This window comes from Astatotilapia calliptera, chromosome 12, assembly GCF_964374335.1.
Source record: "Astatotilapia calliptera chromosome 12, fAstCal68.1, whole genome shotgun sequence".
Taxonomy (NCBI): Eukaryota; Metazoa; Chordata; class Actinopteri; order Cichliformes; family Cichlidae; genus Astatotilapia; species Astatotilapia calliptera.
In genome coordinates this window covers 37,215,423-37,242,197 of record NC_137433.1, presented here as the reverse complement: position 1 = coordinate 37,242,197, position 26,775 = coordinate 37,215,423, and the positions used below count along the sequence as shown (strand labels likewise).

The 26,775-nt window shown below is 43.8% G+C and overlaps 3 protein-coding genes across 6 annotated transcripts in view; 2 read left to right on the top strand and 1 right to left on the bottom strand.

Annotated features, from left to right (window-relative positions):
* Nucleotides 1-10,002, top strand: part of ascc2 (activating signal cointegrator 1 complex subunit 2) — a 16,672-nt gene extending 6,670 nt beyond the window's left edge. For all 3 annotated transcript variants that reach the window (XM_026186250.2, XM_026186251.2, XM_026186252.2), the window contains exons 6-19: nucleotides 23-90; nucleotides 218-331; nucleotides 1,246-1,358; nucleotides 1,437-1,511; nucleotides 1,604-1,708; nucleotides 1,805-1,873; nucleotides 2,199-2,273; nucleotides 3,435-3,693; nucleotides 3,859-4,055; nucleotides 4,942-5,061; nucleotides 8,173-8,397; nucleotides 8,470-8,560; nucleotides 8,841-8,932; nucleotides 9,026-10,002. In XM_026186250.2, coding sequence (XP_026042035.2) covers nucleotides 23-90; nucleotides 218-331; nucleotides 1,246-1,358; nucleotides 1,437-1,511; nucleotides 1,604-1,708; nucleotides 1,805-1,873; nucleotides 2,199-2,273; nucleotides 3,435-3,693; nucleotides 3,859-4,055; nucleotides 4,942-5,061; nucleotides 8,173-8,397; nucleotides 8,470-8,560; nucleotides 8,841-8,932; nucleotides 9,026-9,197 — 1,775 coding nt within the window. In that variant the 3' untranslated portion in view covers nucleotides 9,198-10,002. The remainder of the gene's footprint in view (nucleotides 1-22; nucleotides 91-217; nucleotides 332-1,245; nucleotides 1,359-1,436; nucleotides 1,512-1,603; nucleotides 1,709-1,804; nucleotides 1,874-2,198; nucleotides 2,274-3,434; nucleotides 3,694-3,858; nucleotides 4,056-4,941; nucleotides 5,062-8,172; nucleotides 8,398-8,469; nucleotides 8,561-8,840; nucleotides 8,933-9,025) is intronic.
* Nucleotides 9,510-22,910, bottom strand: rnf215 (ring finger protein 215). Of its 2 annotated transcripts, XM_026186256.2 has the most exons (11): nucleotides 22,298-22,910; nucleotides 16,855-16,998; nucleotides 16,380-16,532; nucleotides 16,157-16,228; nucleotides 14,721-14,806; nucleotides 14,043-14,097; nucleotides 13,835-13,939; nucleotides 13,501-13,617; nucleotides 12,616-12,759; nucleotides 12,344-12,446; nucleotides 9,510-12,163 (listed from the first exon to the last, which is right to left on the bottom strand). In XM_026186256.2, exons 1-11 carry the CDS (start codon nucleotides 22,388-22,390, stop codon nucleotides 12,141-12,143), a joined length of 1,095 nt encoding a protein of 364 aa, XP_026042041.2. In that variant the 5' UTR covers nucleotides 22,391-22,910; the 3' UTR covers nucleotides 9,510-12,140. The 2 variants fall into 2 exon arrangements, with proteins under 2 accessions (XP_026042041.2, XP_026042040.2); XM_026186255.2 differs by lacking the exon at nucleotides 22,298-22,910 and having other exon boundaries at nucleotides 16,855-17,275.
* Nucleotides 18,110-26,775, top strand: part of LOC113033013 (SEC14-like protein 2) — a 21,594-nt gene continuing 12,928 nt past the window's right edge. The window contains exons 1-2 of the mRNA XM_026186253.2: nucleotides 18,110-18,431; nucleotides 25,055-25,130. Of these exons, the coding sequence (XP_026042038.2) occupies nucleotides 18,378-18,431; nucleotides 25,055-25,130 (130 nt within the window). The 5' untranslated portion in view covers nucleotides 18,110-18,377. The remainder of the gene's footprint in view (nucleotides 18,432-25,054; nucleotides 25,131-26,775) is intronic.

The following is a 26,775-nucleotide window of genomic DNA, read 5'->3' as shown; positions in this document are numbered from 1 at the left end:
TTTCAACATGACGGCCTTTCAGAGAACATCTTTACTCAGCAGCCGTCCTACTACAACGACCTGGATGAGACGGTGGCCACAGTTTTACAGGCGAGAGCCCGCTTTTTGCATTTCACTGAAAAATATCCAAATGTCACAATTCCAAATGAAAAGCACATTGTTTCTGTCGGAGAATATTTGAATGCGCTTTTAACTTTTAACACTGTGTCAACTTCAGGTATTTGACACGGTCCTGCAGAAGTGTGGTCTCCAGTGTGAAGGAGCCACCGCTGCAGAGCCAATGAAGCTGAATGCACACAAAAAACCCACTGCCATGACCATGAGCCAGCAGGTCAGTCAGACAGATGTGTAACAATATGCAGTTAAATAAATAAAATACTGAAACATCTGAGATCCATGAAGGAGACCACATCAGGTTGGCTCTCTCAGTCCATTAACTAAAAGAAAGTGACACAGCTGTGCAGGGTGAAGCTGAGTTTATCAAGTGGTCCATCTTCCTACGATCGAGCCTTCGACTGAACAGATGCAGATTTTCAAAGTCCTTATTGGCACATCGTGTTTGTGCTGAAAGGAAAATGATATCCTTCCTATTAAAACCATCTTAACTGTCGGTTCTCCGAATCGTGTGAGTCGCTGTGAATTGCGGGATGGTATTATCTCCGCCCCTTTCATAAAGGTTGGTCCAGTTTATTTGCTGCTAAATAAGGTGTGAAAGAAGGATTGAAACTCGTTTTTTTCTTCTTTTTTTTGAGTACAGTGGGTCACTTCCTGTCGCTGTTTTTAAAAAAAACAAAAAACAAAACATGCTGTCATGTTCATTTGTAGCAGCTGTGGATGATAAGCAGAAGAAAAGCAGAAGAAAAAGCGATTTCATTGGGATTAAGGTTAAAAAAAGATTACAGAACCTACAAGAATCAGTTTGTTTCACTGGTTTGGTCACAGTCTCACAGTGTCGTGCAGCTCTCTTCAAATAGAGCTCAGATTCAGAACCTCACGATAACCTTCTGTTCACCCAGGATCTCTAAGGATCTCTTCCATCTAAAAGCCAGCTGTCTATGAGCTGTGCCTCACCTTTAGTGCTCCAGCCTGCTAAACATAGGTTGTTATTATAGGAACAGATTTTTGCACAGTCATTTCAAGATAAAGGCCTGTACCTCGGTGGTGCAACTGGCTTAACTACTAGGCTGACTACGGTTCTACAGAAGGTGTTCTGATTGATAATATCTTTTATAATTTCTGTCCTAGGAACTGTTAGATATAATTTTGTACCTGTGTGACTCAACCACCACCATCAATGCCTTCCTGGACATCTTCCCCGCAGCCTGCACCAGCTTCCAGTCCCACAGCTTCCTCAGCAGGTAGTTACCCTGAAAGTTTACCGTGAGTCGTACCTCCATAAAACCTTCTCACGATCTTTGTGTTTTCTCTGCTGGCAGTCTGACCTCGTTTTATGAGACCGGTGTGCCTGACCTCGAGAAGGCGATCAGAAAGAGAAACTTTGACGATAAAAGGTGAGCGTCTGCTGCGTAAAGACAAAACCAAACAGGAATGTAAGTGCGAGGGGAAACGTTTACCACCTGAGCGATGACAAACTTTCTTATAGTCTTCAGGAGGACCTGTGGAAGAGGCTGTCTCACTCCTGTCGTAAGATGGTGGAGACGGTGCACCTGCTGCTGCACCACACCTGCCTACAACCAATCCTGGAGGGGTGAGACGCCCAGAGTTTTTGCATGGAGATTAGCAGGATTAGCATTACACGTTTAAACAGACACACCCATTAAAACTTCTACTGGTTTCCTCGCAGGAGAGAAAACATGCAAACATTTGCAGAGGAACTGCTGCAATATTTCACATCATTTTTACCTGAGAAAAGGTGAGATGGACGATTAGTAATTTATCTCAGTCTATAAGCCAATATTATAATAAGCACGTTTTCAAACAACAAAGAAAAAAGTTCAAACAACTTTGCAAGTAAATAATGAAATATTAAAATTAACAGAGAAACTGAATTTCATCAGTTATTCACACTGACTTATTGTAGGAGCCTTTTTTTTTTTTGGAAAGTTTGAAACCTTTTCAGTGTTTTGTCGTTCAGTATACGGGTTATTCTGGTTTTTGCTTGAACTCTCTGATTGCTGCTGTAATGAGAAATATGTCATCAAAACTTAAATTTAACATCTGTTTCTTGTTCCTTCCAGATTCTTGACGGACTACGATGAGCAGTTCCCTGTTGCAGACGACATCAGCCTCCTGCAGCAGGCCGTCCCTGTCATGTATCCTCAGCGCTTCACAGCAGGACATTTCTAAAGGCTGTTATGACTAACAGTAGCCTGAAAGCACTCACGCAAACAGTTCCACAACACATGGCCACGATTTTCAAACGTACAAAGAAAGCTGTTGCTACAGCAAGCATTGAAAGCCTCAGAAAACTTCTGAGCCTTCACTGTTGGCTTTCCCTGTGAGCTATGTTGGTTTTAGACGTACTCATTTTAAGTTAAAATAGTTGACCCTGTTTCAAAGTTCACTAATGCCATTAACAAAATGTAAAGAGACCACCACTGTGGTTTGCATTAAGTTTATATCTGCATTCATATGTGCAGTTATGGAAGGACTGGTATTCCAGTGGACCACACTCCAGGCAGTCACTAGAAAACACCAACTTCCAGAAATAAACCACACTCGGTTGCATTGTGTGGGTTGTGTTGCACCATCCGATTGCTGTAAAATAAAGCGTGCGGCACAATCAGAATATATGCATATTTGTGGGTGAGAGATAAAGAGGCAGAGAGGAAGTTCATTTCTCACGTCCACCGTAAAGAGAAAAGTCAAAAATACCAAATCACTGATTACTACGTTTACATAAAGGGATGTACAATTTATCCTACTATTATTAATTAGTGATAAAGTGATCGGATTTCCTCCTTTATTATATTTCCGGGCTGTTTTACGTGTTCTGGTAACAGCAGGAACATTAGATGGTAGTTTATCAGCAGATTTATGATAATGTTGGAGCATTTATCTGTTGAGCTGAGCGAGTGTGTGCTGCGTGGGCTCAGCTTAGAATAGAAATACAGTGTTTGTAATTGAAGTGAGATCCAGGAGCGCTCATTTGGCCACTTATGGTGACGTATTTTCATTTCATGAAGGACTTTTAACTTTAACTGGGGATAATGCAGTTTATATATTCAACAGTGGCATTATTGCACTATGTGATGTTTTTTAATTAAGTAATTAAAAACATATGAGAATTTGTTTCATCCCTTATTGTCTTCCATTGTAATATCGTAATATTTAAGCTTCTTAGGGTTCAGACTGTTACTCTGATGGATGATGGGATGGATCTTAAATCTCAAAGCCAGACTTGGGTCTTAGTGTTGGATGATAAAGTGACTGTTGTTTTCCTCGGTACCTTCCTTAACCACCTTTTGCCTCAGTGATGAGACCAGGACGTCTTACTTGCTCCAGGGAGTTGAAAGTGCCTGGGACAGCGTGGGGCGACGGAAACCACAAAGCCAGACTCGGACTAGTCAGGCTCAAGCTTCTGCATCGCTATCGGCCAATCGGGAACCAGCAGCTGGTGCTGCTGCTTCCTCTTTGGCTGGCTCTAAACCTCAGGAGGTCAGAGAGCCAGCAGAAGGAGAGAGTACGAGGGGAGCAGAGGCCATGCTGGATGTCCCTCAAAGAGGAAACAATGTGAGCTCTGATTGTTACCGCTCAATGCACGATTATAGCAGCCCAGAGATTTTCCTTATTTTCTGTCCTATATATCCTGTTAAAATGGCCAAAGTTTTAAATAATTAGGTCAGCAAAGCTACTGCGATGGAGTCTAAAAACAGCCTGCCTTTGACGTGGTTTCAGGGCGCCGTGTATCCAGTGATCGGGGCGGAGCTGGAGTCTCTGCTGTCGTGTATCAGGGACCTACTTCCTGATTTGGGTGAAGGTTTCCTGCTGGAATGCCTGAAGGAATACAACTACAACTCCGAGCTGGTCATCAATAACATCCTGGAGGACCGGTTAGCTCCCAATCTGGCCAAACTGGACCGAGCCATGCCACGGTAACACACCGAGAGATTTATACATAATGCTGATATTTATCATCTGCTCTGTGATCTGACATTTATAGCAGTGTCTAACATAACATTTCTTTATCTAGATAATTTGATTATGTACTTTACTTATGGCGTAATCCATAATAATATGGGATCATATGAAATCTGTCACTGAGAGGCTGCAGTGGGCTAACAGGCTGCTCCATTTCTGCTGAGACCACAGGGTCAGTACATCTGAGCCAGCTTGGCTTGAGCCAACAGTCCAGATTGCTGCTGGTGGAATAGTGCAGAAACATATGTTTTATTATCTTCATTCGTGTTTTTAATGCTGCATATTATACTTCCCAACCTTAATAGCCACAGTTTTCCATTACCTGCACACCACAAAGCAAAAATGATGTCAAACTGCTTTGAGTTTGTGAGTTAATTTGACCTTCCCAGCCTTCACATCTAAAGGAAGTAGAATGGGATGTGGTAGAATGAATCCTGAATGTTTTAGGTGCAGACAGATGTTTCAGGGACGCCACATCTGAACACGGCTGCAGATGAAAACAGAGTCATTGTTCTGGAATAAAAATCTGCATGGTGTGCCTACAGAAGATATTTATAGCAACTTTAATAAACATCTGATGCAGAGAAAAACCTCCAAGGGCAGCAGGACGACAAATGTTTTGCTCACCTTTGTGTTACAGCACACATTTTTCCTTTTCATGTTTTTGTTGAGTCTGCAGTTTTGACGTTTGGGGCTCGTGTGCCTCAGTCTCGGTTCTCTGGGTGGTGTTTAGTGATCTTATAGTTTTAGAGTAGAAAAGTACACACGGTCTGGGTTGTGCTGATTAGGTTTAGATCACTGTAGAGTTTTATGCTATCATGTTTGTCGTGGCTCTTTTAGGCCAGTGAAAGAGGAGCTTCCGGCTGTTCTGAACAACAGATCCAACGTATTTGATGGTGACGAGTTTGACGTCTTCCGCAGAGAGCAGGTGGACATGTCCCGCGTCTGGAAGGGCCGGAGGTAAAAGCACACATCGAGATAATCACCGATCGGGAAGTTTATTTATTTATTTATTTATTTTTATTTTTTTTTGGCCTGTCCCGTTTGGCTCTTTTGCCATCAGAATTGTTGTCTAAAGGCAAAGAAAGATGCCCAACGGATTTACTTTACCAAACTGACCATCCCAGCCTTGCCGTAATGGTCCATTTGATTCACCTTTTATTGTTTATTTTATTTTCACTTACTGAATACGGGACAGACTTGACTGGGGGAAAGAAGGGGAGAAAGAAAGAGGGAAAGAGAAACAGCTGAGAAGAGGGACGGGGGAGAAGGGCAAGAGACAAAAACCAACAGAACGGGCAGAGAAAAAAAAATGCATATATCAATCACCTGGATCACCTGCTGAGAAAGAAAAAAGAAAGCAAGCAGAAGAGAACAAGAGTAATAGAATAAACAACATCACAATGATATATGGGAATATGACAGTAAATACTAAATATTAAACATTATTGTGCAGCACATAAGATCAACAGAACACAGTGTGCTTTGAGGTAGGAGCCAAAAAGGGTGTAGTTTGTGGGTGTGATCACCCGTGTGTACACCTGTGAGCATGGACACGCTTGTTTTTTGTTTTTTAAAAGGTTCCTTCATGTAATGATCTGCTAGAGGGTGTGGGGGGGCCACAGCCCCGTCCTCCAGGGCATGAAGCAGGTGTGGAGGAGATCAAAACTCCAGACATCCAGAGGCCCCCAGAACACAAGAGACCAAGGAAGACCAACAGAGGGGCAGCCGCGCCACTGTCCCAGAAAGAGCTGAGGAGAGTCCCAGATGAGGGCTCACTCAGCAGCCGTGGAGCAGAAGCCAGGGGGAGTTGCAGTGACGCGCCCGTGAGCTCCGCCGGCAGCCAGCTGCGCCTGAGTGACCGAGCCCCAGGCCGAGAGGCCGGGGGCACCCCACCTCCGAAGTGGCCCGAGCGAGCCCCAGGCTCCAGGCCCCGATAAGCGGCCGCCAAGGAGTGAGCCGGTGTGTACCTGGACGCCCATCCCCGGACACAAAGAACCACCAACGCACCGATGTCTGAGGGGGTCCGCCACCGGCAGGGGAAGTGGTGGTGGGGGGAGATAGGCCTCCAAACCTTGGAGGGCCTGAGGTGTCCCCAGAGAGGTGGCGTCTGATACCCAACCTGACATATAGACACAGACATACAGGCACACACAGACACAAACATCCATTCCCACCCTCATGCTCTCATATGCACTTACTCCACACTCAACCAACGTGGAGACAGACATAAAGAGACGCTGTACACACGATCACACTCCCCAAGCGTACTCTACAAACCGGGTCTAGGTGCCCCCGCCCCTGGAGGGGGGAACTGCACCCAGACCCAGGTGGTGTTACCCTTTTCCCTGCGGTGGGGGGAGGCAGACCGCCCCGACTCCGCAGCAGCAGGAAGGCTCCACACTCCAGACCGCAGTCGGACGGCCAACTCCTCCTCCTAGTCCTAGCCCCCCTGCTCCAGCAGGTCGCAGAGAACGGGGGTGAGAGAAGACTCCAAACCTCCCTCCACCTGCTCATTGTAGTGTTGATGCATGTGTGTTCTAAGGTGCATTTAAAACCCAGGAGGGCATGGAGCTACCTGCCAGAGAGCAGCAGGTAAGCGCATGGTCCCTCCTGCTAGCCCTCAATGTCTACGTGTATTTAAAATTGAGAGGTGGGCAACGACGCCAGGGGTGGGGTGTACACCCTGATGGTACTTTGGACTCCGTGTATCGTGCCCACCCCCAAGATCCTATATGTATGTGTAATGAGAGTGTGAGTAATGTGAATGTCTAAGTTGTGGGATAAAATTGAGGCAGCGGCAGCCAGAAGGGGACAGAGGGGGGAGGGGGGGGTAGCCTCCTCTGCACCCTGGTGACATACCCCTACTCCAAGGCCCTGCATGTGTGGGTGGTTGTGGTGGAGCGGGAAGAGGGAGGCAGCTGGAGATGGGGAGGGAAGGAAGGGAGGGGCAAGTGACCCCTCCCTGGGGCCAGCTCCCCCGCTGACCCCAGTAGGCACCCCCATACTCCGCGACCCGCCAGGGAAAGGGGGCCCAGGCCCATCCAGACCGGGCCCAGTGCAGCAGCGCCGCCCGGCCCCACAGAGCCCGGGACAGTCCACCCAACCCCACCACAGAGAAAACTGCACCCACCCCACCATCCACTCATCTTCCAGACTACATAAGACAATAAACACCCAGGCTGAGATCTTCCTCCACCTCTCCTGTATCTCCCCCTCCTGCAGAGGGAGCTCCTGAGGAGAGGAAAGCTCCTGCAAGATGTGACAATCTCCCCCACCAGTTGAAGAGCCCCCCAGGTGGCTCGACGCACCGGCGGCACCCTGCTCCAGGGCTGGGCCCCCATGCACCCACCCGCCCACAACCCCGGCAACACACCAACCAGGACCCAAGCCCCCGAGGCCCGGTCCGGGTCCCAGCCCAGAGACGGAGCGCCCCCAGAACCTCACGCCCATCCCGGACCCACCCAGGGGCAGCCAGGCTACCAGGTCAGTAACCCACGTCCGTCAGCACAGACCCTCCCCTAGCCCCGCTGCACGCAGCCGCGAGGAAACGGTCACCGGAGAGCCAACAGAGCCCCCAACCGGACATGACCGCTACCCCGGGTTGAGCCCCCCAAGGAAGATGCCTCCGGGGAACCCCCCGACGCCCTAAGCCTGTCCCTACCCCCACACCAATCACAACAGTGAAGGCGGGACCAAACTATGACCCCCCCCACCCCCACTAGGTGATGGAGCTGATCAAAGGAGTCCAGAGCAATTGATCTAATGTGGTGGCAGAGGCTGTATCGAGACTAATGTAATCTAATAGATAATTTCTATATTGGTTAGAATTAAGATTATTTTTATTTTTCCAGTTCATGAGGACTGTTTTCTTGGCTATGCATAGGGCAGTGAAAACCATATGGGAACCGATCGGGAAGTTAAAAAGAAAGTGGACGTGTTTTCAGTGTCAAATCTACCAGGTCCAGAGTAATATGTTCAGATGTTCACTTCCGTGCTGCTCTTATTTCAGGATGTTTGGCTCATAACTCAAACTCTGCGTGCCCTTAAAGACGCTTTGTTTTCCTGCAGGAAAGGTGAGAACGTTCGGGAGATGCTGAACGACAAGCGGCACATAGCGGAGCAGAAAGCTCGTTATCACACGTACGAGACAGTGGTGGACGAGGTCATCGTCGAACCCGGAGAATCCGCGACGGCCTACGAGCTGGACGACTATGACGACGAGTACGACGACACCTACGACATGAACCAAGTGGGCGCCAACGACCTAGACGGAGATTCTTTACTGACCAGAAGGTATCTTTGGTGTCGCTGATTATGATGGAGTGGAGACGCAGCGAGCCGGAATTAATTTCTGTTCCTCTGCAGGCCGTTCACGGTACCGCAGGTACTGAGAAAAGGAAACAAGGAAGAAGACGAGGAGGACGATCAAGACGATCAAGAGGAAGATGCTTCAAAGGTACGGAGATCATTTGATTGGATTTGAAATCTTTAATGCTGTGCGATGATGGAGTTTAGAAAATGTTGATGTTAATCTGTTACCTCACAGCTGCCTTGTTATTACGCGGAAGTCACACTTTCCATATATGATTTAACTTGCCGAAGTTTCAGCATTTAAATGGTTTGGTTATTTATGATTTATGATTTGCCCTCAGCCCCCGTGATCGGCTTTGCACCACCACATTTCTAGAATCCTGGACAGTCCGTGTCTTATTGTTTGTCACTTCCTTTTATTTCAGAGCGCTGTAAACAGGGACCAGTTCGTGCAGGACCCGGCTTTGCTGAGGGAGCGAGCCGAGGCTCGAAGAGCAGCCATGCAGCAGAGGAAAGGGTAAAGACGATGCTCAGTTTGCGCAGGTTCACTCTGCTCAGCTGTTTCCGTCCAACATGTTCTTGAAAATATGTGCCGTCTTCCCTCCTGCAGCTTCCGGCCAGAGCGTTCCAGCAACGTGGCTGGCCGACCCAAAGGACAAGGACAAACCACTGAGACGTTACAGGACCGGCGAAAGAAGGAGACCAACAAGAGCCGTGTAGCCAACCACAACCGGCGCAGCATGGCCGACCGCAAGAGGAACAAAGGCATGATCCCCTCCTGACCTGTGGCTCAACCGCAATGGACTGATGGGAGAAGGGGAGGATGAGGTGTGCGTGAAAGCTGAAGGATCTGGGCTCTGGTGTGGTTCTGGTTTGACTGTGGTTCAGGTTCCAGTCACTGTGAAGGCCGTCACAGATTTCGTTAGTTTTCAGAATGGTTTCGGTAAAACTGCATTTTGGCTTTTTCTTTTATTAAAAGTTGCCAACAAGCTTTACTGAAATAGTTGAGAGATCTGTGTCGTGTTTGAGCCCAAAGGATTTTATTCTATAGTTCAATAAACATCAAGTGTGAGCGAAGGACTGACGATAAAGAATAACATGTAACAAATCATTTTATTATTAAGATCCAGGGTGATCTAACAAAGTTTCTTTGACATCATCATCATCGACAAACAGACTACATAGGAATAAAAGGAGGAGACGTTCGGGAGTTCCTTCTGTAGCTGGAAGAACAATTACTGACCTGGAGATCAAGTCTGGAATTCAGCGGCCGACTCGTCCTGTTCGAGCATGTGCGAAAGCTGCTGCACGCGTGTATCATCATCTACTCCGCTCACACCACTGCTGTCCAGACTTCACCATAAATGAGGAAACTCCAACTCATAACGATGCTGTCGTTTGTGTTTGGAAGCACTTTCTGCAAGGATGGTCCTCGTGGAGAACTTCCTACACACTGCCATGCACACGCTATTTTCTATTCAGCGATGAGCTTTTTGTAACAATTTCAGCACAAAGTTATGCTTTTTGGAGTTGGCATTGCAAAAAAACATCACAAAATAAATACAATAAAACTATATGTTTAACATACTTTGAGTTTGTGGTTATTGGCAAAGTTTGGAAATAATTAGATTAAATTCCCGTTTTGCAGTAGGAACACACTTCAGAGTAAAAACGGTGATAATTATCTTCAGCTTTGGTAAGTACACGGCTTCTTTTCTGTGTTTCAGCACTGCAGAGAGATCACAGTTTGGATATGTCGTCTTCCAAAGAGCTGTTTGACATTTTTACTTAAAATCAGGTGAGAATGTTGTTACTGTGTTAGTAAATTGTACGAACCTACTGCCATTTACATCAAACACAGGGACAAAAAAACCAAAACTCAACTATGTCCAAACATGATTAAATCTGCCTGTCAGCACCTCTGCACTTCATTAACTCAATAGTCTTGGCTTGTAATCGAAAATGTAAAAATGGTTGTGCAGTGGATTTAGTTCAGTTTAATTTCCATATCTAAGTATATATACATTATTGTTAGGTAAACCTCTGGGAGAGAAAACTAAAAAGACAAAGACAAAAAACAGATGACCCTCTTATGAGCGGAACTTGGCAACAGTGGAAAGGAAGAACTCCCTTTTGACAGGAAGAGCTCGCTTCATCTGGACTTTCCCTCCAACCTTAAATTGGATAAACTGTTCTGAAAAAGAGATGGACCGACAACCCCACCCTTGAAGGCGTTACATGTAATGTTCAGTCAATTCTAACCAGTTAACCCTGACCTGTCCCAAAGCCTCTGGCCCTGATTGGTTTCTGTGATTTCAGGATTGGACAGGAAGTGATGTCGGTCCTCCGTTTCATTCGTTTTCCTGTGGACAGACTCCAACACCAGCTTTTGGACTACAGCTGTTAACAGACTGTCCTGATGCCTCAGTTAACCTGGTGTGTCAACATGTGAGCGACTTTCCCACCCGTTGCAGATTCTGGGTGGAGCACAGACTGTATACAAAAGTCCTGTTGCATAAACTGCTGTTTGCCCACTACCTGACGTTTTATTCAATAAGACTTGAAAGTGACAACAGGGTTTATGAAAGCTAACAAAGAAAGAGAGCTGAAGGTAATTTTAAGTAGATTTTTATGCAACCAGAACTCTTTCTGGAGCCACAGAGGAGAGAGAGATTTAAGGCCCGTCCACAGGCTACATCCAAATTAGCAGCCCTGCAGCTCATTGGTAAGGAAAGAGGATGGGCCATAAGCTAACGAGGTTCTGGTATTCTGATTCTTTAGGATGGAGCCAGACTTGCTGTCATTTCAGTCTGGCTTCATTTTTTTTTCTTTTCTTTAAATCTTAGAAACACGAGTGGAATTCTTCTCATCAAACTGCAGAATTCAAATTTCCCAAAGATAATTCATTTAAATGGAAAATAAGAGCTGAAAAGACACTGCAGCAGATCTATGATTTGTAAAGTAAAACTGTAGCAGCTGTGAGAGCACTCGTTACACAGAGCTTCATAAAAAGGGACAATATCCTTCTATGCTGCCAACACAATCCTACCTGTTCAGCATCACTGATTGTGCAGGTGAAACTAAACTGGCTGCTGATGTATGCTAAGCATGATTAATTGCAGGAAAAATAAATAAAATGGTAAAGGAGGAGTTTAAGGATGTGTTTTTTTCCCTACATGATACCAGCTGGTACACACTGACTCCTGCACTACGACTACAGAAGCTCTACAACTACCACTGAACTGCAAAGTACCAAAGACGACCATTTTTTAAACTTTCAGTCCTCCCTGGTTGTTGGTTACTGACATCATTTTGACCTAAAGTGAACCAGGTGATCAGTACATCCACACTAAAAACATAAAAGCATTGAACGCCTTTGCACCAGCAGCTGACTCAGATACTGAGGTTGTCAGTTTTTACACATACTGATCCCAGAAACAGTTGCATTTGCTGCTGTTTACACACCGAGTTGTACAGTAACGAGATCTCAAGAAGAAGTTCTGTTCACAGATAACACGACCAGTGGGGAACTTCGTAGTACTGCTTTAAACTACCACTGTATGTTGTAGAGGTTAAAATCTGATGGCCGGTCAGCAGCGACGACAAGTTTATGCTCCCAAATCCACAGCTGGAAGGAGGAAGTGTTGAGGTCGCTTTAACCAAAAACAAAAAATAAGTGTCACTGAGGTCGGGATGTGAACCGACTCCCCGAGATGAAACGACTGTTAGCTGTCTTTGCAGATGCTGCCTGGAGAGGAAAAGATTCAGACACACATTTCAGTCCCGGTCGTGAAAACGATTAGACTGACAAAGACTTGAGACTTTAAAAGATCAGCCTTCTTCCACTGCAGACTAAAGTGTTTTACTACAAGTAATTTTAAGCCTTTACAAGAGGATGACAGAGGCGTGTACGAGTGTGTAAACTCACTGAGGATGCTGCGCTTGCACAGAGGACAGGTGTGCTGCAGCAGCAGCCAGGGGTCGACACAGTCTCTGTGATACTCGTGAAGACACGGCAGCACCCGCAGACACTGAGACGACATTTTATAGATGCATCATTTATTTAAATCACAAAGTTAGCCAAAAAGCAGAGCGTGTTTGACTATTTACTCTCATCATTCACAGTCACTCCCTTCTTACTGAATTAAACAGAGTTATAGTGTGTGTGTGTGTGTGTGTGTGGGGGGGGTGTCGGCTGACCTGGTTGTTGTTAAAAGGCTCCAAACAGACGGCGCAGGTTTCCGCCTCTGCCAGCTGCGACGGGTCACACCAGGGTTTGGGCTGACGGTATCGTTTGGTCTTCAGGGATGACATCCTCTTCAGAACGTCCTGTTTGGGAAGGAGCTGAAAAACACAGTTCAATTCAATTCAATTGTATTTATATAGCGCCAAATCACAACAAAAGTCACCTCAAGGCGCTTCATGATACAGAGAAAACCCAACAATCATATGACCCCCTATGAGCAAGCACTTTGGCGACAGAGGGGAGGAAGAACTCCCTTTTAACAGGAAGAAACCTCCGGCAGAACCAGGCTCAGGGAGGGGCGGGGCCATCTGCTGCGACCGGTTGGGGTGAGAGAAGTAGCCAGCAGAACATCTCATGTACCGCTGATTTTTATTTCTGTGTGGGTGTAATTGTAGAGACGTTAGCTCATAGTATTAGATGACTTGAGGTGAATGTTGTTGTGATTTTAGTGTTATATAAATAAAATTTAATTGAAACTGCACGACAGAGGCCTGACTTAAAGTTCTCCTCACAGACAGCTTTTGTTTTGTGTAGGCTGCTTTGTTGTGCTCTTTGCCTCGAGCCTCTGTACTGCGGAAGTTTACACATTTGCTTAATGAACGCAAGGTCGCCGATTCACTCCCAGCCACACACACTGAGGTTACATCAGGAAGGCATCCAGCATTTAAAAATATCTGCTCTCAACTGTTGCTGAGAGCAGATACCTCAGGAACAGTTGCTGCTGTTTGAATCTTTTATTTGAAAGGAGCAGCCAATCAGAAAAACTTGGCTTAAAAAGGGGGGGGGGACCCGAGGGGCTGTGCCAAAGCAAATTTTAAATAAAAAACATAATTGTCTACCTCTAAGTCGTCGTTCAGCTGGCGGCCTTGGTACTGCCAGCGAGCCTGAACGATGACTCCTGTGCTGAGGATCAGAGCCACCAGGAGGACGGTGTCCCACAGCTGCTGCAGGTACTTCTGTGAAGCAGCAACAACACGGATTCCTCTACATCACAAACAAGAAAAGTCTTCCAGATAAATTAGCTTATATTTCTAATTCTGTACCGTTCCATCTAATCGGGTTATCTTGACAAGTAGGAAGTCAGAGGTTTAGGCTCTAACACGAGTTACTCACTCGGCTCCTATGCAGCAGCTTAAAAGCAGACGTGTGTTTGACTGTGTCGTGTTTGCCCACCTGGACCTGAGAGTTGGTCTCGCCGGTGCAGATGACCCCCTGCCACTCCCCGTAGCGACCTCCTCTCGACCGCCCGCAGCTGGACCACAGCGTGAGCGTGGCTCCCTGCCCGAACACACAGCAGCAATGCGCTCACTGTCAGCTCAGCCTGTCATCTGTTCACTCACCACTGGAGGGTGCTAACAACTGAGATGGGTGTGGATCTCACCAGGTTGTCCTGCAGGATCGTCCTGTATGTGATTTTTGCCGTCGCCTGAAGGCCCCTGTGAAGAGGTCGGTGCAGATTTAGGTGCCGATAAAAATCATCTGCCACCTTCCAGTCCTCCTGCTTTGTTTGCATTTTTCTCCATTAGTGTTTCCAACAACCAACAAGCGCAGACTGTATATCAATGATGGCTAAGAACATCTGCATCCTCTCTCACGGGCAGCAGAGGGTGACATTTGTGACATCTACTGGACTCAATCACTACTTGTAAGTTTTTTTCATACAACACAGTGCTTGTATTGTGAAATACGGACACACTGATGCTGCCATTTTCAAATCCACATAAGACACATTTGACATGAAAGCCTATCGATAAATTGTAAACATCTCGCCTTGATGTGATTCTCCTGTCTCAGTGAGGCTGTTGAAATTGAGTGTGGCAGAACCTGAGTTTACTGCATGCATGCTTGAAATACCCTTGAAACCCATTTTTAAGGTAAGTTAACCTCCCACTGTTACTTTTTGAAGTTGTTCTGTGAAACTATGCAGGGCGCATTCAAATTAATGCACAGTTTCCATCAGCGTTCCGTCCCTCTGAATTGCAAACACATGTGCCATTATATGCAACTCACACTCATGGACGCATGTATGCAGCTGCATCTCTGATAATCAGGCACTGACCTGAGCAGTGCTCCGATCAGCTTGGTCACATTTTCTGATGTCTGGATCACAATGATGGGCTTGGACAGCACCTGGGATAAATCCATCTACAAACAGGAAAAACAGGGTTAAGAATTCAGCAGACTGAAATGTAAACACAGTCAGAGCTGTGCAGTTGAAAAAGACTTATTTAATGATATCTGCATGTTTCCATGCATAATGGTGGCTCTTCAATTAAGTTAGATACAACATAAAATACTATAATAGTCTCATATGAGAAAATAGAAATAGAGGTTGCGGCAACATCAAAAGCGGATTTACACAGTAAACCTAAAACAGCCACCAGCATTATTACTGTCAATGATCTGATAAGAAGCATGCACAGAGTGCAACAACGGCACATTTGGCTGGGCTGTTATGAAAGAAAGGTTCAAAAAACAAAAACCCTTTTCATCATGCTGTGTACTGCATGTCCTCTCACTGGCTTAATAAACATTAGATTCGGCCTCTCTTGCAGACAAAGAGTTAGCTGAGGTGCTTTGTGATTTACTAAATTATGAAGCGTACTTCCTAAACGATCAACACAAAAAGGTAAATGACACACAGGTTCATGAATGTCAGGAAATTTTGAAGAAAACAAATGTATGTTTCTCAGGTTTTCAGGGTCAGAGTTCATGTTTCAGGTCCAAACAATTCTCTTCCTCCTCATCGCCTGAAGAATCCCAGCAGAGCCTGCTCTTGAAGAGGTCTCCTCCTGTAAAAGGGAGTTCTTCCTTCCCACTGTTACCAAAGGGTGTTCACAAGGGGTCATCTGACTGTTGGCGGTTTTCTCTCTTATACTGCGATCAGTACAGTTACATCTGAGATCATAAAATAAAGCAGCAGTTTGGCTATGATAAAACTATTAATGATGAAGTTGTATCAAACGTGCCTCCCCGCTTAGATGTCTGCTGGGAGGGAGTAAGATGTGAGGACAGGGAAACGAGAAAGGCAGCTGGGTTACACTCATGGGAACTGTAGGTGCTGCTCTCAGATGATCCTCTCAGTTTCACTCTTCTTGAGGGATGCATGAAGAAATCCAAAAAAGCTTCTGCAAAGACATCCTTTTATGTTGTTGTCATCTCTGTCGCTTGGGGACTTCACTGGACCTAAACCTCAGATCTGTTTCTAATAGAATGTGAACATTTGAACTGTTGTTATATATGCAGCCATTTTTATGCCTTGTCCTGACACAGACTGGCATGAGGATGTTCACACTCCAGCGGCACTTGCAGTATAACCTGCAACTTTACTTTCAGCCTGTAACTTGCATCAGGGTCATGTACATGGACTGGCACATGTAAAAATAAGTCAAATAAGGAAAACGTCTGAGGAAGTTGCCGTACAGTTATGATGGAAAAGATGGAGAAACAAGATCCGTATCAACTGCAGACACATCCTTCTTTCTGACTTTTTACCTCACTGACGGTGTTTTGGTTGAGAGCCAGAATAATCAGCGCCGACGCTCCGAGGACCAACGCTCGCTTCATCTTGAACAGAGAGAAATCGATGTTACCTTTCAGGTTTAACTAAAATACTTCTAAAATACTGAAAACAGACTGATCACAGAACTAAAGCAGAAAGGCAATGTGGAACATGTGAAAACTAAGCAGTTGACTGAACTGTACAAATACCACTCACTTTATTTACCACAGCATCAGCGAAGGACTCCTGGTTCCCAGTCGAGGCTTTGCTTTCGTCTATCTCCACGGGCACAACCCCGATCCACGGCTCCTGCTTCTTGATGTCAGCCTCGTCTTCTCCTTCGTCCACTGGTGTCACCTCATCTCTAACCTAAAGACAAAGGACAGGGAAACAGGCTGAACATCTGCCCTGCACCAGGGTGGAAGTTCTGACGGGTGATTGTTGATCTGTTTTTAATATTAGTACATCTTCTTTTATCTCTTTTACCTGAAAGGTGTGATTGGTCCACATACAAAAAAGGCAACACGTTAAAGTTAAATTTTTCTATCTAAAATCTTATTTTAAGCCAAAAAAAATAAAACGTAGTTAACAAAACAAATTGTTATTTTGGGCTCGTGTCACCCGCATGTACCACTCTATTAAAGGACCAGGACAAGAGCCGAGCAGCTTTGACCCCCCCAGGCCCACTCACCAGGACCAGGTCTGCCTCCAACTCTTCTCGCTCCTCGTCCCGCTGCTCGGAGCTCCCACGGCCCAGGCTGGACTCAACCACCTCCCCCTGGAGCAGGTCGCTCGCATCTGGCCGCTGTTCCAAGAAAACCTCTACCAGAGCAACCTGCTCCGCCACCGCCAGCAGCCCCGGCCACCGCAGCAGCAGCAGTAGCAGGAGCGGTAACGACACCCCGAGGCAGCACCAGCGAGGGGAAGCCATGACCCCCAAAACAACACAGAGGAAATAGAGCAGAAAACTGCAATAAATCCACGGTTTTAATCAACTGTCAGACATTGTTTTGGAAAAGCCGTAGCGCTTCCCTTCGCCAGTTAGCTCGCAGAGCCCCGGAGAATGTAAACAAGAAAAACAGCTTCCGGTCGAACCCGGAAGCTGCAGGATAATTATTCTCTTGCATAGGAAAAACGCAAAAAAGGCCCTTTAGACAGCATCGACAGAAATTAAATCACATGCTAATGCTGTTGATTAGCTATTGATGTATCACACTGGTTATGAACTGCCAACTTTAGCATATGACTGTTTCTCACGCTAGCGTACAGTCGCTGAGCTTTTAATTTAAACAGAGACGAATAAAAACACCGAGAGAAGTACTCTCCCACACTTCCTTTTTCGCTTTAAAGCTAGGACTCAACCCTACAGCTAAAGTTCCGTATAAAACATTTTCAAAACGGCCTGGTGTTTATACTAAGATGGTGAATAACTAAATTCCCTTTATCAAAGTCTAATATTTTTCAGAAAGCACTGGAGATAAAAATCAGGATCTTTTAACAAGTTCATTTTCTCACTTGCCCGGTACGATATAGGATAGCACACTCACACATTATTAGTTTTAATGATAAATTAAAACGAATAATACGCAGTTAAACATAACTTTATAAAAGTGGCATAATACGCAATAACTTAATTTAATTAACGATGTGAAAACGCTTATTGTATGTGCGCATGTGCAAGATTTGTTGTTAATTTATTTTCTTTTCCTTTCTGTCCCGACAATGTCTTACCCAAAAGGGAAAAAACACCTACTATTAAACGTTAAAGAGCTTAAAATTCTCAGTGTAAGGCCTCGTAGATTAAATTACTTTACTCTTTATTTTCAGCTGATTAGCTCGACAATTTAATGGCGAAAGATACATTGAATAATTCTGTATTTAATAACATGATTTTAATAGTGAGTGAACCTATGAACAGAGAAGGCGGGGCTTCTGCTCTCCGTGGCCCCTCCCTCTGCTGCAGAATGACGCTCCTGTCATTTTCCCCTTTTTCTTTGGCTGAGTTAGCCAGCTGGGCTGGATCTTTAAGCATAGGGTAAAAACGGGCGGTGTGAGAGCCGTGTTTACATTTTTCCCCCCTCTCATACGTTTTGCACCACCGGGTAGTGTCACCGGAGGATAGCAGGACGCTGAGGCCGTGGATGAGCATCACGTGGAGGCGTCAAAGACGGAACTTTGAAGGAGCTCTGCTGTCTTTATCCACAGGTCGGAGGCATGAGCGGGAGAGTGGGAGACCTGAGTCCTAAACAGGCTGAGGCGCTGGAGCAGGTCAGTTTCATAATAATAAGAGTTTGATAACGCGACTGAATGGGGTGATGCCTTCACTCTGGCCTTATCTGTCTTCATCTGCTTCGCTGTTTTCACAGTGTGTGGTTTCCGTCACAGTGTGAAACGCTCTAATAATGTGTGTAGAGGCTCACAGTGAGCTGTCACAGCATGCGCACAGACGCTGTCCTGCATTTATTTCCTTTCTAGCCCATATATCACAGTGGAGTCTCCTCTGTCTAATTAACCGAAAATATTAAGGGTTTATACGCAGCACTAATGTTTTCTGTTAATGTTAGCCATATACTGATGTGTTATTGATCAGCAAAGAGACTATGGAGGAAGGTTAAATTTGCTAAACTAGATTAAATTTAAATATCACCCAAGTTTGACACTGTGGTGTCTTTATTTCCTGTGAGTCTGTCAGTAAGCCACACTTTATGAAGGGCTTATAAGGATTTTTTTAAATTATTGTCAATTTGAACCCGTTTCTCTCTCCACTCTGAAGCGTCTAATTGATAAATTGAACAATACTAACTGTGTACATGATGCTCTCCCATCCCGTATTGTTAAGGATTGTTTCAGTGTAATTGGACCTTGTTTATTGTCCATATTGAACTTCTCCTTGCTTCTGGCTATGTACCTTCAGCTCTCAAGCATGCCATAATCCAACCTGTTCTAAAAAAAAAGGAACCTTGAGCTTAGTGATTTTGCCAATTTTAGGCCAATTTCTAAGCTTCCCTTTCTGGCTAAAATACTTGAGAAGGTGGTTCTGCTCCAACTGCAGACCTACCTTGATGAGAATAATATAAATGATAAATTTCAATCGGCCTTCAAACAACATCACAGCACAGAATCAGCATTGCTTCGTGTTTTCAATGATCTCCTACTAATGGCTGACAACGGACGCCCCTCAGTCTTAGTGCTTTTGGATCTATCATCGGCATTTGACATGGTTGACCATAATATCTTATTAGCGAGACTTGAGCACACTGTAGGCATCAAGGGCGCTGCCCTGGATTGGTTTAAATCCTATCTCTCCAATCGGCTCTCTACGGTACATCTGGCTACATCCTCTTCCTCGGCTGTACCTGTTTGCTGTGGTGTCCCCCAGGGATCTGTGCTGGGCCCTACCCTTTTCTCATTATACTTGCTTCCTTTAAGTGCCATCTTTGAGAAATACCATATTGCTTATCACTATTATTCAGATGATATCCAGCTCTATTTTGAGCTAAACGACGATCTTGCTCTGTCTCTGAATAGCCTCCGAGAATGCATGTCTGAGGCCAAGAAGTGGTTGTTGTCGAATTCTCTTATCCTTAATGAGAAGAAAACTGAGATTATGATTTTTGGTAGTAATGCTCTTCGTGCCAAACTCCGGGATGCCTTTGGTTTTCTTAGTTGTTCTCTCTCTGATACTGTCAGGAATCTGGGTGTCTTATTTGACAGCTCCTTTTCACTTGACAAACAAGTGTCTGCTGTTGTCAGATCTAGTTTTTACCAGCTTCGTCTTATCTCTAAGGCTAGGCGCTATATCCCGCATAAAGATCTCGAAAAGCTCATCCACGCCTTTGTAACGTCGAGGCTAGACTATTGTAATTCACTTTATTGTGGTCTCCACTCTTCCCTTTTACAGAGATTACAGACAGTTCAGAATGCTGCAGCTCGCATTCTAACTAAAACCAGCAAGTTTGCCCACATTACTCCTGTCCTTGCCGATCTGCACTGGTTGCCTGTCAAATATCGTATTCAACTTAAAATTTTGTTGTTTACTTTTAAAATTACTAACAACACTGCACCCAGCTACCTTAAGGACCTTTTAAACCCTTATGCTCCTGCTAGGGCTTTAAGGTCATCGTCACAGTTACTGCTGGCTCAGCCCAGATCTCGACTTAAGACTAGAGGTGATCGATCGTTTGCTCTTGTCGCACCTGTGCTGTGGAACAATCTCCCGATTGGCATCCGGGCATCTGATTCTATTCATTCTTTTAAATCACAGCTTAAAACATATCTTTTTAAACTTGCCTTCTCCACCTTTTAATTGCTGGTTTGTTTGTTTGTTTGTTTGGTTCCTGTGACCTATTGACCTCTTGTATTAATTCCCTCCTATCTTTCTATTGGTGTCTTTTATTATGGTGGTACAGCTTTTATCTTGCTATTACCCATGTGCTGTAGTCATTCTTATTGGTAGCTTTTATCTATGAACATAACTCGTTATTTTTATTTATCCGTTATCAATGTTTGAACCTTTTATTGTTTTATGTAAAGCACTTTGGTATGCCCAAGGCTTTTAAATGTGCTCTATAAATAAAGATGATTATTATTGTTGTTGTTGTTGTTGTTGTTGTTTTAAACTTGATTATATTTTGATTTTTTTAAAGATCAGAATTCAGCCCATAGAATAAGGATGGCGTTGTAGCAAATAATCAGCTAATCTGACTAAGAAACTCAGATTTTAGTTGCTGTCTAAAACCCATTAGATAGTCAGTGTTCAATACATTTAAAATCCTAATATTTTACAAGCCAGTGATGTTCCAAATAATTATTTGTGTATTTGCAAAAAAACATTTGTATCCATATTTAAATGAATGTAAATGACTTTTTGGCCTATAATTTGCCAAACAACGGACAAGTAATTCTGAGACAGAAAAAAGGAGCTGCAGTTAGTTTTTGGCACAGTAACATTTACGTCTCACTGACATTAAAAATGTCCTTTTCTCCATCTGTATGTAAACAAAGTGTTAATAAAAATATATTAAAACGTCTTTTTTAAGATTACCCCTGTGCTCGTCGGTGCACATTTTCCACCAAGAAGTGAGAGTGGGAAAACATCACTGAAAAACAATAGGTGCTATTTCAGATTTATAGTGCTGTGCAAACGTCTTGAGCCATCATCATTTCTTTATATTTTGGGGCCGGTGATGTCGGTGATCTTGTCTAAATGAATGGAATTATGAACTTGGGAAAGTACAATCAGATTTTCATCCACCATACAAAACCATCTGGAAAGCATGTGATTGGCAACGGCTTCGTTTTTCAGCATGACACTGATCCCAACCACACAGCCAGTGCAGTAAACCCATCATGGATAGAAAACAAACAAACAACACCAAATGGAGCACTAGCAGTCATGATCGGCCTCTCCAGAGCCTGGATTTCAACATTATCATTGCAGTGTGGGATCATATAGACAGACAATGGGAAACAAAAAGCCACCAACATCTAAAGAAGAGCTTCGAATGTCCTTCATGAACCATAGAGAACTATTCCTAAAGACGTCAAACCAAATATTGACTTTCAAGCTCCTGTTTGTGCCTTATGTTTCAGTAAGTCGTTGCACCCATTTCCCATTTTTCTAACAAATTATTAACTATAAAGAAATCTGATGTGGCTCAAGACCTTTGCAAAACATAAGTTCAAACTTCAGTATTATGTTTATTGTTCAAACTAGTATTTCAGACAGTGAAACAGTGATTTCCTTTAACCAATAAATTACATAAATTACTTTTGAAACATGCTGCGGTCATTGAGCTGTCAAGAAAAATAACATTTTTTGTCCTTGCACAGGTTAGTAACAAGTGAGCATATCCTGAATAATCCTTCTGACTCTTAGGGTCCCTGTAGTTTACAAAATGGACTTAATTTTGTATTTGTTATGACAAAAAAACAGTAACTCATCCAATAAACCCACAAGGACAGTGTTTTACTGGAACATTTCTGGATACAGTTATTGGTTAACAGCTTGTGAGCGGCTAATCACAAGCCAGTGAGCTTGTGGTTTCACAGTCAGATCCACCCTTTGTCATGTGATGGATTGTGTAGATTACTGGACTCATCAGATGGAATTAATTAAGGAAGAAAAAACAAACCTTTATGTTTGTGTTGTTTAAATCCAGCAGGAAACAAATCACATAAAGCCAAACAGGAGCAACACAATGGAAAAGCCACAGGCAGACAAACATTCAGTTCAGTGTAGGCAATTAGAAACACCAGGGTACACAGCTGAAACCAATCAGGGAAAACAAGACAAGGGAAGCAAAACTGAATATAGGGCACAAAAATATGGAGAATATCAGAATAAAACAGGAAGGAACTTAACATAGCGATGGAGACTTAACTAGACACAGGCAACACGGGTGAGGAAGGGTGAACTGAGACAGGGAACACAATACACACAACAGTAACTGTAAAAAAAGGCAGAAGAGTGAGAACACAACAAGACACTGAGAATTAAACTGAAGAAAGTTTATAATAAGAGAACTTAAAGGTCCAAAAACACAAAACACAGGGTTCATAACACGACTGCCCTAAATGATGGGAAACGTCACAGTGGGTACGGAAATTTGTTTATGAAAAAACAGGCTCTGCCACGACTTTCTCGCAAAATAATTCCTTTCTGGATAAATAAACATTGAAAAAAACAAAAACAAAGCAGTTCTTAGTCATTAGCAACATTATCAGCTGCACCCCATTAAGAGCAGTCCTGTTGGAAGACCACGTTCAGCTCCACATCTGTTATCATATGATGTCAGGGGTCTGCTGTCATTCATCATTTAGCTGAAGGGAAAGTCTGTTATCTGCATCTATACACACTGCAAAGTGTACGATAAGGCCAAAAGTTTATGGACATGTTCTATTAGTTCATATTAACCCTCCACAGCAGAGGTCTCCGCTGCAGGGCAGGAGTGTTTTTACAGTAAGAAAGATTGAGACATATACTACACTGTTATGATAAAGGTAGATAAATTATACATAGACTAGCATTTCTACTGCAAGGCTCCTTCACCGAGTCACACCCACATTCATACAGTGCTTTTATCTTTGTTGATCTGTGCGCACACTCACACAGCATCAGGGTTTAGTAGTTTGCTCCAGGCGATCGTGGTGATTCCAGCTTTACTAAACAGCCGTTTAGTTCCATGTGTCTTTAAAAGTTCACTATTATGTGAACATTGTAATCCACATGCAGTGTGGTATATTGCTAAAATTGCACATATTTTTCTAAAATGATCTCAGGCTTATTAAATTAAAGATGGAAATTAAAGATCTCATTAACTGTCATTTAAAATGATGGGTCATGATCGTTTTAATCGAGTAACAAACCAAAAAATAATAAAATTATTTGCTCTTCTTTTCTCAGTCTGGTGCTGTGAAGCATATGAGATGCTCCTGTGTCTCTTATCCACATCCGTTAAGTTATGGGTTTATGGGAAGTTTTGGTGCTGCTGAAAAAACTGATTTTCATTGCCTGGCAAAGTATCTGATTTAAACTGTGGGTGCAAAAAAACGTTTTAGTGATTTATGGTTAAAACCAGCAGCAGTTACTGTAGGTTTGGTGCGTGGACAGAAGGATGTGACTTTATTTCTATATATGAAAAGACATTAAAATACATACAGTTAGACCAATAAAATTGTAGGTTTAATCAATATCTTTTTACAGCAGTGGTTTTCAGTGGTTGAAAAAGTATTTCAGGCCTGAGAGGTCGGTTGGGTTGTCTGGCTTTCTGGGTGTGTCTCGTATTTTGCCGGAATATGGTGTTAAGTGGAAGGTGTGTGGATTTCAGGTAACGTCACGTGATCAAGGTGACACACTGATATCAGGACACTTGACATGTTTCAACATGATAGTGCACATAAAGCCAGGCACTTAAAGAACTGGGTTTATTATTTCAGAACTGAACTAGTCCGCACAGATACATGAAACCTCCACCTCATCCAACACCTCAGGGATGGACAGACACACTGACTGAGCTGTAGTGGCTGTATGGGAACAAACTCCACCATCCTAATGGAAAACCTGACCATCCTGCATTTTGCAGCAACTGAACTTTTAATATTTGCCGTTTATTTCTGCCCTTTGTTTTACATTAAACTGACAAAACCAGCGATACAAATATTTCTTCTTTGTTTTAGGAAGAAATCTGACAAATCCATCCTCCATCTGTTTCTTTTCTCAACAAATACTTTTCTATGATTGCAAAACCTGCAGCCACACCCCCAAGAATTAACCTCCTGCACCAACACGGGGTCGATTTGAGTTTATACGACCTCTTTTATGGGCCCCAAACTTATTATTTGACTTGATTTTATTTGCATGTTTTATCAGTAGAATCTGCTTATTTCAAAATAAACTTGTGCCTTATCTGTTCGCATTGATAACAGATAAGGGGGAGAGCTGTTATCAATGTGATACAATGAGTTGATACATTGAGTGAATATAAATCATGATACAGCAATTTTGCAAAGCTTGCATTCACATTTATTTGTGCCAGTGACTCTTGTAAGTCACAATCTGTAGAAAGGAATCAACCTGCATGTGTTGCAAGGGGAAATGATTCCATACTCGTCCTTATCTATATATATTTGTTTGACATGCTGTTGGCTATAAAGTAAGTTTAGAGCCTAAAATGTCACGTGAGCCTGCCTCGGGCTCTGCAAACATGTTTACAGGCATCAGCTGTAATGGAAAATAGTCATTAAGTCACAAGATTCAGTGACACACACCACTGTGAAGGAAAACCTCTTTTAAGTCCGGTTTTCACTCCCAGGCTCACAGCTGGAGACATTTAGTGAAACGTTTCCTCTGAAGTCATATGCCTCTTCTTTTCTCCCGTGTCTGATTGCAGTTTCGAGTACAGGTACAAGATATTCTTCCTCAACTTCCTGCACAGCATGACCACTTCCTCTTACGTTGGCTCAGAGGTGAGTTTACTACCACTTTGCATCTGTCACTTTCCCATAATTCCACATCCTACACGCTAAAGTTATTTTCTCCTGTAATGCAAACTGGGAAAAAAATCTGGTTACGTTATTTCACTTGTGGAGTAAGACGAGTGAAATAACGTGGTGGCTTATTGCATGAAAAGACATGAAGCAACGTGTTTTCATGACTCTGCTCACATAAACCAACATGTGCACTCAGCACGACACCTCTTATACCGTTGAGAGAGGGGGAGGCGGGTCTTCTTGTACCCCTTTTTAATGCCCCCGTAGGCCCCACCCTTCTGTCTGCGTCTGGTTCACATTTTGACACACACACACACACACACACACACACACACACACACACACACACACACACACACTAATCTGCCCCTCCCTGCCTGTCAGCTCTGACACTGTAAAATATACAAATGTGAATAAATACAATAAAATAACACGATGCAGACTAACAAGGGGAGCCTATAGAGAGTTTATTGAGCTTCTTTTTGCAAAGCAAATGTGTTTGGCAAAACGGTGCCATCAGATCACGATTGCTAAAGTTGCTGTCGAGAGGAGAAGTTCTTTTGCCAAAAGGTGACAAATAAATAAGCGATAAATACAAAAATTGGAGGTCTTCTTTGTGTAACTGATATCCAGAGTCTGAATAGGTGGTAGTTTTGCACCCTGGAGGAAGCGCAGCGATTAAAGCAGGCCTTGTTCTGATTAAGTCCTGAAGCAGAAGCCTAGCACTCTGTGTATCAGGCTAATCCACGGCTAATCGCATTAAAGGTGCACTACGGCTGTCTGCTGCTCTTCTAGGTTTCAGTTCCCTGGATTTTTGATAACAATGAAGAAGTGTCTCATAATGAGCATTTAGACTGGCGGTTAGGGCGTGCTGTTCTCTTTAAGTCGGCCTTACTAAATGAGCATAAATGCTGTGAAATGCCTGATTTGCTTCTCAGAAAGCTGAGCGTCACAGCTCCAAACATCGACAATGAAGGTCTGTTTGGACAATGCATGCTCTAAATGATACGAGTTATGTCACGCTCAGCATCACACTGTAGGAACAGTGCAGCTTAGTGATTCCCAAGAGGCAAAAGTAGCCCAGGAGGTATTTGTGCCATGGGGTACATGAACAGATTAGTTCTGTATCTGTAACCAATCTGAAAAAACCTGCATGCAACCTGAACAAATCTGAGCTGAAAAGTTGCCTAAAAGTGATGAATAAGCACTCGAAGATGGCGCCTGGTCGAACCATATTGACTTTCAAGATCATGGATCATTGGAAATGTAAAAACTCGATATTTACCTTACATATATTTCCATCTGTATGTACACATGCTGCACCTGTTTCCCATTTTCCTAACAAAATATAAGGTAATGAGGGGTGGCTCGACACTTTTGCACGGTACTGTAGTTAAACTATGAGGATGACACAGTTAGGAAATATTGATTAAAGTGTGGCTGGCAGTTCAAGCTGTTGGTTAAGAATATGGAAATGCGTAGTCTTAGCTAAACGTAGAGGATAAAAGCTCTTTTCATCTGCTTCCTTATTCACCAAATTCACCACAGCAGGTGGGATGCCCTTCCTGATGCAACCTTAAAAGGATTTATGTCTTCTCCTCAGATTAAACCATGGGTTTTT